Source organism: Python bivittatus, unplaced genomic scaffold (genome assembly GCF_059951505.1).
Source record: "Python bivittatus isolate LINGU-HERP-01145 unplaced genomic scaffold, Pbiv_v1 ctg000810_np1212, whole genome shotgun sequence".
Taxonomy (NCBI): domain Eukaryota; kingdom Metazoa; phylum Chordata; class Lepidosauria; order Squamata; family Pythonidae; genus Python; species Python bivittatus.
The window spans coordinates 1,375,830-1,389,805 of record NW_028277111.1 but is presented as its reverse complement, the minus strand read 5'-3'; the positions used below and the strand labels follow the sequence as shown (position 1 = coordinate 1,389,805).

Genomic DNA, 13,976 nt, shown 5'->3' with positions numbered 1-13,976 from the left:
ATCACCTATTGACAAACCATAATCTCTTTTATTTAACGTTGCCCCTGATGGCAGCAAAATTGGAGTGAATTGATAGAGTTGGAGTCCGACTGGGGTCATAAACTATTGAACTTGCACCCCTCAACAGAAGATGCCAACGAGCTCTGTGGTTAAGTGTGCAAAAGAGTTGAAACAGGAAGATACTGACCAGGTGTGAAGGCAGCTAGCAGAAGAACAGGAGCAGAGACGTGGAGGTGTATTCAGATAAAGCCTAAAATAAAGTTGCTCTAAAACCACTAAGCGTCCCAGACACAGAAAATCACCAGTTGTCATGGACACAGACACATATGGTTTGAAAAGGTGTTATGATTATGGGATGTTAGCTGTTAAGAACACATGCTCAAGTAAGTGACCAATCATGGAACCTCTGATTCTGATGCTGTTGTTGGAAAGATATGAAAGATTTACGCTTTCTCTTTTCGGGGCTCTCTTCTTGTCCTCAATTACTAAGGTGCCTTAATAAATGAGTAACTCAGTTTCTCGAGTCCAGTCTTAAAGGGCTGGGCTGAAAACCACAATTTGTGGCCAAAGCTCCTTAAAGTGGAGTTTGCATTTTTTTTTCACCCTGAACCAGAAATTCCTCAAGTCTTCCTTACATCCAGCCATCATCACGGTATCATCAGCATATCTGAGGTTACTACCCATGACGATTAATCGCCATTGGCAACCACTTTCTCCATGATATTTTAATTGCCTTTTTAAAGGCAGCCGAGATGGGTGAATCTCACCTCAGCTTGTGGAATAGATTTCTCTCCTTAAGTTTTTGCTGTGATCAGTTCATTTAGCCGAGGAATGAAAAAAGAAAAAAAAAGGATGAAACCAAAGCTGAATGAGTTTGCCTTTCTGGTTCAATGTTTATGCATCAGCTGAATACAAAAATGTATTATTTTATTATGAATGAAAAAAGTATAGTTCAATGGGGAATTCTGGGAGGTGAAGTCCACAGTTTGAAAAACACTGGTATAGTTAAATATATTAAATATTATAATAGTATAGTTAAATATATTAATTATAGTTAAATATATTCTGTAATTCATCCAGAGAGCATTTGAGCTTTGCAGAAGGAGAGGGAGGGAGGGAGGGAGGGAGGGAGGTAAATCCCTCCATTTCCATTCCACTACAGTCCCCTTCTTTGGTCTAAAACTGTCCCAAACATTGCAATTGCATCTTCATAGGGTGGTTGGTTCAGTCCAGTTACTTTACATTTTTGTTAACATTTTCTGCACTTTTCGCCAGCTCCTTTTAAAGTTGCCATAACCAGGACAATGCACAATATCACAGGTGGATTATTGCTTCTTGCTAGAAAGAAAGAATGAGAAATTTGTACACTATACACTCTTGGAGAAGTGTGCCAGTGTTTCTTGTCCTTTGTGATGGTGAAATAAACTACAGGTAGTCCTTAACTTATGACCACAATAAGGTCCATAAAATTTGTTGTTAAGTGGTGCAGCCATTAAACGAGGCATCACATGACTGCACCAATTTCATTATATTTTTTGTGACAATCGTTAAGCAAATCATACAGTCATTAAGTGAATCACATGGTTCCCCATTGATTTTGCTTGTCAGAAGCTGGCTGGGAAAGTCACAAATGGTGATCATGGGACCTCAGGATAAATACATGCTGGTTGCCAAGAGCCAGAATTTTGATCACATGACCGTAGGGACACTGCAATGGTTGTAAGTGCGAGGACTAGCCGTAAGTCACTTTTTTCAGTGCCATTCTAACTTCAAACAGTCACTAAGCGAATGGTTGTAAGTTGAGGACTACCTGAACGCCTATTGAATTTCTTCCTCTAAAGCAGGGATTTAAAGGCAAAAAATATAGAACATCTCTCTCATGGACAAATGCTCTGATGGAGAAAATTGCATCTCTTTAACTTCTCCTAATTTAAGACCCAGAAACCACAATGGTTGGAGGGGAACCTCTAGGATTATCTAAAAAAAAAAAGATAAAGGATGTTCAGGATTTGTGTGACTTGTCTTTCAGAAGTTAAAGTGATGGAAGACTACCCCTTTTCAACTTGTGCCTGTAATGCTGCAGCTAGCAAACAGGAACCATGAGGAGAGGGGGGAATCTCTGATTATCTGAGAAAAGATGGAAGCTGCAGCAAGTATTTAAAAATGCTTGGAGTTTGGTCTCCTGAGCATGGTGGGTCTTTTAGGGGTTAAAGCAATGGAGGGCATATTCCCAGAGCGGCCGTGAGGCACCTGTGAGGGGGGACGTAAATACCGTGAAGTCCCTTCCTGCTCCCCCCTTCCTCTCCCTCCCCTCCCCAACAGAGCCGGCCTTTTGAATTCCCCATCCAGGTTGGTGCCCAGCAGCAGGAACCGGTTGGGTGAGGCGGGCTGGTTTTCCTTGTTTTTGAGGGGTGGGGTGCCCGTTCTGCGCTTTGCACGTCCTCAGGGAAAGAGAAGCTGCTCTGGGTGCTTCTGTCAATGAGCAGCTCAAGGTGTACTATCTGAGGTGGCACAGATGTGCGTCTGTACAGTAGAGATACGTGGATATATGGGTGTTTCTGTATATCTGGATATGCATATGTGGGTGTATATATGTGTACACATATCTATTGTGTGTATATGTGCCTGTGATTGTGCATTTAAAAGGCCATTTATTTATGTACTGCATATATATATATATATATATATATATAATATAAAATATGACATAATTACAATTTATATACATACAGTATATATATACACTGTATGTATATAAATTGTAATTATATCATATTTTATTATATATATATATATATATATATATAATGTATATGTGTTTGTGTGTACATATATGCATGCGCATGTGTGCGTGTGTAATATATATTTATGTGAATATATGTACTGTATGTTTCCGTATATATGTATATGCATATGTGGGTGTATAGATGTGGGTGGACGTGTGTATATGCATATGTGTGGGTGGGTGTGGGTGTAGTACGTATGTGTGTATTTAAATGGTTATATGTGCATTATAAATAAATAATAAATGTGAATAATAAATGAATCACATAGTGAGTTTGGGTATTCTTTGGCTTTCTCAAATATCCAGCATGCATCAGCAATAATGTCTCGTGTTCCTCGCCTTTTCTAAAGCCATCTTGAACATCTGGCATCCCCTTTTCCATGTAGGGCCCTAATCTGTGTTGGATGACCCTAAGCATTATTTTGCTCACATGTGAAATGAAGGATATTGTATGATAGTTTGCACACTCTGTTAAGTCTCCTTTCTTTATTATTGGAACGTAGATTGACCTCTTCCAATCTGTTGGCCACTGTGTTGTTCTTCAGTTTTGCTGGCATATCTTAGTTAGAACTTTTACTGATTCTTCTTCTGTTGTTTGCTATACTTCTGTGAGTATTCCATCAGTTCCTCTAGCCTTCCAACTTAGTAATGCCCAGAGTCCTGATCTAACTTCATCTTTTAGTACTACAGGTTCTTCTAAGTAGGGGATATCTTCTAAGGTATCTTGGATCTTGACATCCCTGCTGTACAGAATTTCAGTATACTCCTTCCATCTTTCTTTGATTTTTGAATCGTTTACTATCTGTCCATTGGCATCCTTTAGCATACCAATTTGAGGTTGGAACCTCCTTCTGAGTTCAGAGATCAGTTGGAAGACTTTCCTTGTTTTTCTATGTATGTTTCCATCTTTGATGTCTTTACAGATGTTGTTAGAATACGCCTTCTTGTCTTTTCTGACAGCTCTCTAAAAATCTTTCTTTCCTGAGATCTTCTTGGTTCCTTGATCATTTCCACTGTTTGTCATGATATCCAGATTGCTTTGTTGTTTCTTTGACAGTCTCTTTTCACATTCATCTTTAGTGGCTTCTTTAAATTCTTTCCACAATTCTTCTAGCTGCCAATCATTTAAGTTCAGGACTTCACGTGATTCCTGATGTTCTCCTTGAAAATGGTGGGTATATGCTCAAGATTATATCATGGAAAATGGTTGGCTTTCTTCTTCCACTTTAACTTAAGTTGGAATTTGCATATGAACAATTCATGACCTGTTCAGGTCCTGGTCACATCTTTGCTGTTATAACTGATCTCTCCCACCTCCTCCTACTAATGATATAGTCAATTTGGTTTCTGTACCTCGGTTAACAAATGCTTCTGTTCACGATCAATTCGGTTTGCGAACAGCAGCGTTTGCAAAATTTTGCTTCCGTTCGCGAACTCCGCATCGGGTGACGAACACGACCCGCGGCCATCTTCCCTGCTCTGACACGTGGTCGTGGCTTCCTCTAGGCAAGATTGCGGTTGCAGACAGACACTTGCTGTGAAGCCTTTTGGTGTCGCCTCAAGCAAGATTCTCTCTCTTCATACTGTACTGTACTGTACTTTCTTTCATATTTTTGTGGTTAAAAAAAAAATACATATGGTTCAGAATGGATTAACCTTATTTACATTGAACCTTATGGGAAAATTTGATTCGGTTGATGATCAGTTCAGTTGGTGACCATGTTCGTAGAGGTCAGAACAGATTAACCTTATTTACATTGAACCTTATGGGGAAATTTGATTCGGTTCGCGACCAGTTCAGTTGATGACCACATTCATAGAGGTCAGAACAGATTAACCTTATTTACATTGAACCTTATGGGGAAATTTGATTCGGTTCGCGACCATTTCGACTCGCGACCAGAATCGTGGAACGAATTAAGTTCGTGAACCGAGGTACCACTGTACACCATCCAGTAATGTCCATGTATATAGATTGTTTTGGTTGTTTGAAGATGTGTTAGTAATAAAAAGCCAATGATGCAGATGATTTTGATTTGCTTGGGAAACCCTTACCAAACTAGCGTGAGTTGCCTAGCGATCTGTGTGTGATCTTTTCCCCCCTTCTCTCTTTAGAGGTTCTCCTCTTCTTTCTCCTCTCCCTCAAACGTCTCCAACTGAACTGAAATTGCAGAAAGAAATGGATACTGCCATATCAGTCCAGGATCCCCACATCCAACCTAGGTTAGAGTGGAGGCCACAACCTGGGATGAAAATAGAAGGGGAGGAGTCAGGAGCGAGACCGAAGGCTGCAGAATCCCACCATGTTGCCCAAGTAGTGATCAAATCACCGAATCTAAAACGATCACCAACACAGCATCTCAAAGAGGAAGATGAGGAGGGGATGTTTTCACAGCACTGGGAAGGGCAGTGGCAAGAATTTTTGAAGACAGTCCAGTTTTCCAACTCAGAACAAGCGGGCTCTCTGTTTCTGCTTCATCCTGAGACCAAGTCCCAAGCTGCTGCCTTTGAGAGGGCAGCCAACTCAGCAGTGAAGGAGGAAGGAATGTCCACATGCTGGTCAACATTGAAAGGACAAGCAAATAGCCAGCAAGATGTCACAGACAGGACAAATGCTTGTCCTATGGAGGAGATCAAACCTGATGAGGACGATGCTCTGGAGACTCAGCGCCAGAACTTCCGTCAATTTTTCTACCCAGAAGGTGAAGGGCCCCAAGTTGCCTACAGACAGCTCCGAGCTCTGTGCCACCGGTGGCTGAAGCCAGAGAGACACACCAAGGAGCAGATCCTGGAGCTGGTGATCCTGGAGCAGTTCCTGGCCATCTTGCCTGGAGAAGTCCAAAGATGGGTCAAAGAACTTGAGCCTAGGAGCTGCCCTCAGGCTGTGGCTCTGACAGAGGATTTCTTTCAGAGGCGAAAAGGAGCAGACAGGCAGGAGCAGCAGGTAACAATTTCACCTCTTCCTACCCTTAAACCATCTAACATTCATGATAGAACTTACACATCTCTTCAGATCCTCTTCAGTTAAAGCCTCCAGCTAGAGTGTCCACTGAGTTGCTTCACCTTTATTATCACCATCATTGGCTTTTTGCAATCCCATTCATTCCCTTTAAACTAGGTTTTCCCAAACACGTGCCCTTCAAATCTAGCAAAAGTAATAATGCCCTCAAGCTGAATTCAGCCTGTTGTAGAGAGTCAGGAAGATGATCTTGATGGAGATACACAGGAACTGTTCCCTAGGCAAAAGGGGCTAAAGCAGTTTTAAAGTCCAGAACAAGATAACATTTAGAAGCGGCTCAGTCAGATGCCTCCGTGATTCACTGGAACAGTGTTTCTCAACCTTGGCAACTTTAAGAGGTGTGGACTTCAATTCCCAGAATTCCCCAGCCAGCCATGCTGGCTGGGGAATTCTGGGAGTTGAAGTCCATGCCTCTTAAAGTTGTCAAGGTTGAGAAACACTGCACTGGAGTATGAGATATCAGCCAGTTAATAATGATATTAACTGTTAATAAGTATAGACCAGTTTGTTCTAGTGGTGAAGGCTCCAGGCTAGAAACCAGTAGACGGTGAGTTCTAGTTCCGTCTGAGCCGTGGAAGCCAGCTGGGTGACTTTGGGCCAGTCCCCCTCTCTCAGCCCAACCCACCTCGCAGGGTTGTTGTTGTGGGGAAAATAGGAGGAGGAGGAAGTATTAGGGATGTTTGTGGCCTTGAGTTATTTATAAAAAATAAGAAAGCCGGGATAAAAAAAATCTAAACAAGAAAAGAGGGGGAGGAGGTACAGCCCAATCAGATTTATTATAGCCAGTCTCAGTCAAAGTAGTTATAGCCTTCCTGTAGAGTTGATTTCCTTGTCTGGTCTACCCAGAAACACTGGTTATGCTGACCAGAAATAGAGGACAGGTGGTCAATCAAATGACTTTTTGCTTGCAGGCAAAAATCTTTCCTGTAGCCTAAGCTCTCTTGACAATTCATCTGCCTTGATTTGAAATTAAATGTTCTTGTTTTCCGCTGCAGAGCTGGCCGCATCAGGACGGTGCTGGAGATTTCCCTGCTAAAGATGGAGCTTCTCTGGAAACCAGAGGGATGACCCCTAGTCCTGGAGTCAAGACAGAAGGTGAGGAATCGTTGCATTTTGTCTGCATGGCACTTAAAAAGTAGAGGGAAGAGATGTGGTAGGGCATTCTGCTTCATGCACCTTTGCAGAAGAATATCTGTCTAATATACCTATAGCAGTGTTTCTCAACCTTGACAACTTTAAGATGTGTCCACCTGGCAGGGTGGGAGGGTGAGATTAAAACCTGAGTCTCCCTATTCCTAGTCCAACCCCTTCCGCACTGCCCACCCTGGTGCTGGGCCTGAGAGGGGGAACTGGCCCAGGGTCCCCCAGGGAGCTTCTGTGGCTGAACAGGGACCAGAACCTGGGTCTCCCCACTCCTAATCTATCCCTCTCATCACTATACTATTCATTGCAATTGTCCAGTTTCTTCTTCCCAATCCATAATGTCTCGCTCCATGTGTAGAAGGCCGTGGGAAATCAGGGCCATGTCGGTAGCCTTTTCTGATTTTCTCCTTCATTCCAGCAGATGATGAGTGGCGGGGAGAAAAGGAAAGAGGGCTGTCAGGTTTATCCTCAGAAGAAGGAAGCCTTAAAAATCCTGACAAATCAGAGTGGATGGAAGAGAATTCACTGGAAGGAAGCAAGAACAAGGCCGTTTCTGTTTCTCAAAGGCTCAAGGCAGCTGAAATTGTGACCCAAGCAATTATACCCAAAGAAAATGGAGGAATGAAGTATACGGCATGTGGGAAAATCTTCTTGAATGAGGCAGACCTTAACAGACATCAGATAACCCATACAAGAGACAAACCTTATGAATGCTCAGATTGTGGGAAAAGCTTCCACTGGAGGTCGATCCTGAATGCCCACAGGAGAAAACATACAGGAGAGAAACCATTTCAGTGTGCTGAGTGTGGGAAAAGTTTCAGCCATAGTTCCTACCTTCTGGGTCATAAGAGGACTCACACGGGAGAGAAACCCTATGAATGCTTGGAGTGTGGGAAAAGTTTCCGTCTGAGCTCACATCTGATCAATCACAAGAAAATCCACACTGGACAGAAACCATTTAAATGCCTGGACTGTGGGAAACATTTCCGACGGAGCTCACACTTGAATTGCCACAAACGACTGCACACGGGGGACAAACCTTATCAGTGCCTTGACTGTGGAAAACGTTTCTGTCGGAGCTCCAACCTTAATAGTCATAAGAGAATCCACACAGGAGAGAAACCATTTGAATGTTCCATCTGTGGAAAGTGCTTCTGCCAAAGCTCACAGCTCCATCAGCATCAGGCTACCCACACTGGCGAGAAGTCGCATAAGTGTTCAGATTGTGGCAGAAGCTTCAGTCAACTGTCCTATCTTCACAGCCACAAGAGAATGCACACCACTGAGAAGTCATTTCCGTGCTTGGAGTGTGGGAAAAGCTTCCACTGGTTGTCACAGCTGAACAACCACAAGAGCGCGCACACAGGAGAAAAACCGTATGGGTGCTCGGACTGTGGGAAGAGTTTCAGTTGGCGGTCGCAGCTTAGCATCCACCAGAAGATACACATGGAAGAGAAGCCATACGAATGCGCAGACTGCGGGAAAACGTTCCACTGCAAATCATACCTTCATGACCATCAAAGAAACCACACTGGGGAGAGACCCTATGAATGCATGGAGTGTGGAAAAAGCTTCCACTGGAGATCTAACCTTCACGATCACAAGAAAATCCACACGGGGGAGAAACCCTATGAATGCTCAGACTGTGGGAAAAGCTTCCGTCAGAGTTCACACCTTCATGCACATAGGAGAATCCACACAGAAACGAAACATAAATAAGTTATTCACCATTGCAGATTGCATCTTAACATTCATTCCAATTCATATAGGACAGCTTCCAGTGGATAGCATACTTTATAAGAAAAGTTGGATAGTATACTTCATGAAAAAGGACAGATTTATGGAGCCCTAAGTATGATGCTTTATTAATATTGCATTTTTAGATTTCTAAAAAGCTTCTATAGAAGTACCAAAACCATTAAATCCACAGATTTTCTGCATCATTATATCTGAGTCGAATCATTCAACTCAATCATTTCAGTCATGCTTAGGATTAAGCTGTAGGTGAACTGTACAAATATTCATCATGATGTTTACTTTCCCCTGATTTTAAATATTAGATGTGTTTTAACAGATGTGTTGTTTTAACTTTAATAAAATTATTATTTAAACAGGTTACATTGGGGTAGTGGGCTTTATTTTAGAAAAAGTCCCCAATTCAGGCCCTAGAAAGGAGAAAAATGCTCCAAAGAGATTAGACAGGAGCACTGATGCTCTGTAAGGAAACTGCATTTATGGACTACATTTTTATGTTACCCTTAGCCCTTAGAAAGCGTTAGAATTGGAAACAACCTTGAAGAACATTGCATCCAATCCTGTGCTTGCCATAGGAATCCTCCAGTGTGTGAGCCTGCAAAACATTTGGAAAAACTGGAAAATGTACTTTTGGCAGAAATTTCAAAGGAGAGGCATAAAGGCTTCAGACTGATGATTGTGATGGAATGTGACAATGTGGAGCTGTTGCAAGAAAGAGATCTCAGTCCTGGGAAAGTGGAAAAAACAACTCTGCCTTGATTTGGTAGGTATCAGTTGAAGGAGAGAGGGTTGTCAGGCATTGTCAGGCTTTTAAAATTTTGTCACATCAATCTTGGAAGCCTGCCAAACCCTCTCTGTACTTCAACTTATACCAAACTCAGACAAAATGGAATTTTGTAACACTCTATGAGAATGTCCTTGAGGGACAGGAGGAGGAGGAAGAGGAGCAGCAGTCTAGGCAAGGGTCAGATAAGAGGCAGTTGAGCCCGTAGAAGGAATGGGGACATGGCAAATGACTCAGAAGGGATCCTCCCTAGTTTCTTGGGCTATAAAGGCGAGGGGGGAGAGATGTACTTTCAGACTTGCAAGATGCTGTTACTGTAACCTTACAAAAAAGTTAGAGCTAGTACTTCTGGGTGTGCTTCTTGTCTGGACTACCTTGCAAGGCTGACAAATTGTTTTGAATTTCGTTCTCACACTTTCTACATTCCCAGGACTGAGTTATCTTTTTCCTAACAGCTCCACATTCTCTTGACTTTCCATCATAACAGATGGAATTTGTTCCTGGGGCATCTCCCCAAATTCGATGACCCCAGGGGCAGATCCTTCTTCTGTCCAGGCCCATCCTCCTGGCTATTTGTTCTTCATTCTGCGAAAGGTAGTTCTTTTCCCCACAGAAGGGAAGGCCATAGTGTTCCTCTCTGTGTGAGGAATAAGGCTCTTACTATGGATTATTTATGCCCACCTCTTGAGGGTCCCTCACCTCTGTTGTAAAGAATAAGCAAAAATGGAGAGTGCTTAGAAGTGATAGAGCAGCCCGTCTGCCCAGAGACAAAACCATCCCGTTGCAAAAAGGGCTGCCGGTTAGTTGGTTTTAGAAAGCCTGCAAGAATGTGCACAGAACGATTGCAGATCCTTGGATCTCCCTCCAAGGAATCTGAAGAGGAGAAAGAAGGGTAAAATATCACTTTGTCCAACACCCTGGCAATTCCACAGACCTGTGGTCTCCATCTAAAAGACATGGGGATTGGGAGAGAAGAGGAAAAACAGAAGGCAGAAAGAAGACTAGATATTGGGGGGATCTGTTGTAAGTCGCCAGAGATTCCCAGTCGTTTGAAGAATGACAGCATGTAACACCACTACTTTGTGAGCTGCATGGGTTGCTGGTAGACTTCCGGGTGCAATTCAAGGTGCTGGTTGTCACCTTTAAAGTCCTTCAGGGCGTGGGACTGGGTTACTTATGGGACCATCTCTCCTTGGTTGTTTCTACCTGCCTGATCTGGTCCAGCCAGATGGGCACGCTTCGGGTCCCATCAGTCAAGGAATGCCCTTTGGTGGGCCCCAAAGACATGTTTTTTCTGCCGTAGCACCCGCCCTAAGGGATGTTCTCCCTCCAGAGATCGGGAGGGCCCCAACCCTGCTGGCCTTTGGCAAGGCCCTAAGACCCAGTTCTGTGCCCAGAATGGGGCCCCAAGTGTGCGCAGGGACCAATTTCTTAGTGGTACAAGGATTTGGTTTATGATGTTTCTCAGCTGCTTTGTATTTTAATTTTTGTAATGCTTACAATGTAATTGGTTTTATTTTTTATTCTAATATTCTTCGCCACTTAGAGTCACAGGTTGAGACGGGCAGCTACAGAAATTGATTGGTTAATTAATTAATTAATTAATTAATTAAGTGGGGGTTTCCCCACACCCTTAAAATCATAGAATGGTAGAGTTGGAAGGGATCCCAAAGATCATCAAGTCCAACCCTCTGTGATGCACAGGGAAACCAGTGAAACCATCCACAAGTAATGGCTATCCAGCCTCTTCTTAAAAACCTGCAGACCTTTTAGTGTGGCTGCTAAGGCAGAGAGAAGCTTTTTGAGGCAAGGGAGCAAGGACTAGAAATGGATTTGCTCCGTTCCATCTTGATTTGGATAACAAATTGCTAGAGTAAGCATATGATTAGAGCAGTGTTTCTCAACCTTGGCCGCTTTAAGATGTGTGGACTTCAACTCCCAGAATTCCCCAGCCAGCATGGCTGGCTGGGGAATTCTGGGAGTTGAAGTCCACACATCTTAAAGCGGCCAAGGTTGTGTTAGGCACTCGCCTTTGTTTATTCGTTTACCCAAGTTTAGAGAACCAAATTAACTTGAGACGAGGCATTTTATCTAACAAATGTTTTATTGGGCCAAGAAACATCTGGATGGCTCATTCAACAGAGTGCCAAGGTGTTGAGGAGAACCACACCTGGCAAAGCAAACAACAGAGATTTTATAGACGTTTACAAATGTACATCCCCTTATGTCCATACAAGGGATTTTTGGGATGGTCGAAGGAGGGGAAAAGGTGGGTCCTAAAGAAAAAGTTAGCTCAACTCTCTTCTCCTGTTACCAAAGAAATGCCTACCTCCTTATCTTTCTCTGGCTTTCTTTGCAACTTCTTTGGAATTCGGTGTCTCTGCCTGCCCGGTACAAATCTAATTTATAGCTTACTTGTTCAGTCAGGCATCTGGCTAATTGCTTCTAAAGGAAATGGGGTGGGGGAATGCTGTGCTCTTTATAAAGCAAGTTAACCCTTTATAAATAAGATAGAATGCACCGCTACATGCATACTTATACACCATGTGAAAGATATACAGTGGTACCTCTACTTACGAACTTAATCCGTTCCATGACTCTGATCGCAAGTCGAGTTGGTCGCAAGTCGAAGTAAATTTTCCCATAAAGTTCAATGTAATTACCATTAATCCGTTCCGGCGTCCGCAGACCACGCATCAGGGGCGGAAAAACGGCCGCTGACCATGTAGAAGGGCGGAAAAATGGCCGCGGACCACGTGGAACGGGCAGAAAAATGGCCGCGGACCACGTGGCACAGGCAGAAAAATGGCCGCGGACCACGTGGCACGGGTGGAAAAATGGCCGCAGACCACGTGGCACGGGCAGAAAATGGCTTGTAAGTCGAGGTGAGTTTGTAAGTAGAGGTAAATTTTTGGGGCCGGAGCTGATCGTATCTCGAAAATTTTGTAAGTAGGGGCGTTCGTAAGTAGAAGTACCACTGTCTATAGAACACAAAATCATACATTAAAATAATGCCCTTCAGTTGAGAAACACTGGCTTAGAGGCACCATTTCTCCCTTCTTCTGAGAAGATAATTTCTTGCTCACTGAAGCCATTGGGTACAGCAATTTTGTATGGTGAAGTTCTAAAAAAAAAAAATAGGGTTTTAAGTAATTTTTTTCAGAACATAACAATTTGGAATGGAAACAGTTCAAGGAGAGCAAGAGCTCAGAGTTGCTGCATCTCAGCAGAAGAGACAGATTAATTATGATTAATTGTGGTTCCCTCCCTCTGCTGCAGCTGGATAAAGCAGGCTGCTGCTGTATAAACTGATCCAGAGATAAAAATTCTGCAAATCACCCCCTTCCAGTTTCTTGTTTTGGAAGGATCTTGCCACAAGCTTTCACTGAGATCAGGACAAGCCAGGAGATTGTTAGGCACTAGCCTTTGTTTATTCATTTACCCAAGTTTAGAGAACCAAATTAACTTGAGACGAGGCTTTTATTTAGCTAACGGAGGTTTATTGGCCAAGGAACCTTCTGGATGGTTCATCCAACACCGTGGCAGGAGTGTTGCCCAGAACCACACCTTGCAAAGCAAGCAACAAAGATTTTATAGGCATATTCAGATGTATTCAGATAGTACATCCCCTCATACCCATACAAGGGAATTTTGGGATGACCCAGGGAGGAGTAAAGGTGGGCCCTAAAGAGGTGAATCTAAGTTTAACTTTTTTCTTCTTGAAGGGCATTGTTTTGATACACAATTTTACACTCTCTCATAATGTATGGGCATGCATGTGACAGTGCACTCTATCTTATTTACAAAGGATTAACTTGCTTTGTAAAGAGCACAGCATTTTTTCCCCCACCTTATCTCTTTGTTGAATGCCTGATTGCCTTCCAAGAGAGCGCACCATTCCCCCATCCCATTTCCTTTAGAAGCAATTAGCCAGATGCCTGACTGAACAAGTAAGCTATAAATTAGATTCCTACCAGGCAGGCAGAGACACCAAATTCCAAAGAAGTTAGGCATTTCCTTGGTAACCAGAAGAAAAAGTTAAACTTAGATTCACCTCTGTTGTTGTTGTTTAGTCGTTAAGTCGTGTCCGACTCCTCGTGACCCCATGAACCATATTGCGCCAGGCCTTCCTGTCCTTCACTGCCCCCCTGAGTTTGCTCAATTTCATGTTCATTGCTTCAGTGATGCAATCTAACCATCTCCTCCTCTGCCGTCCCCTTCTCCTTTTGCCTTCAATCTTTCCCAGCACCTTTACTTTCCCCTGGGTCATCCCAAAATTCCCTTGTATGGATATGAGGGGATGTACTATCTGAAATATCTGAATATGCCTATAAAATCTTTGTTGCTTGCTTTGCAAGGTGTGGTTCTGGGCAACACTCCTTGAGCCATCCAGAAGGTTTCCTTGGCCAATAAAACCTCTGTTAATTAAAAAGCCTCATCTCAAGTCTTCTTATTTGGCTTTATTGAAACTTGGGAAATAAAAGGTGCCA

At 43.0% G+C, this 13,976-nt stretch overlaps 1 protein-coding gene across 1 annotated transcript; it reads left to right on the top strand.

The window, feature by feature from the left end:
- Window positions 1–2,366: 2,366 nt before the first annotated feature.
- On the top strand, window positions 2,367–8,940 carry LOC148213911 (uncharacterized). The gene is made up of 4 exons (XM_088129499.1): window positions 2,367–2,378; window positions 4,901–5,729; window positions 6,800–6,899; window positions 7,366–8,940. Exons 2-4 carry the CDS (start codon window positions 4,965–4,967, stop codon window positions 8,664–8,666), a joined length of 2,166 nt encoding a protein of 721 aa, XP_087985625.1. The 5' UTR covers window positions 2,367–2,378; window positions 4,901–4,964; the 3' UTR covers window positions 8,667–8,940.
- Window positions 8,941–13,976: the final 5,036 nt, after the last annotated feature.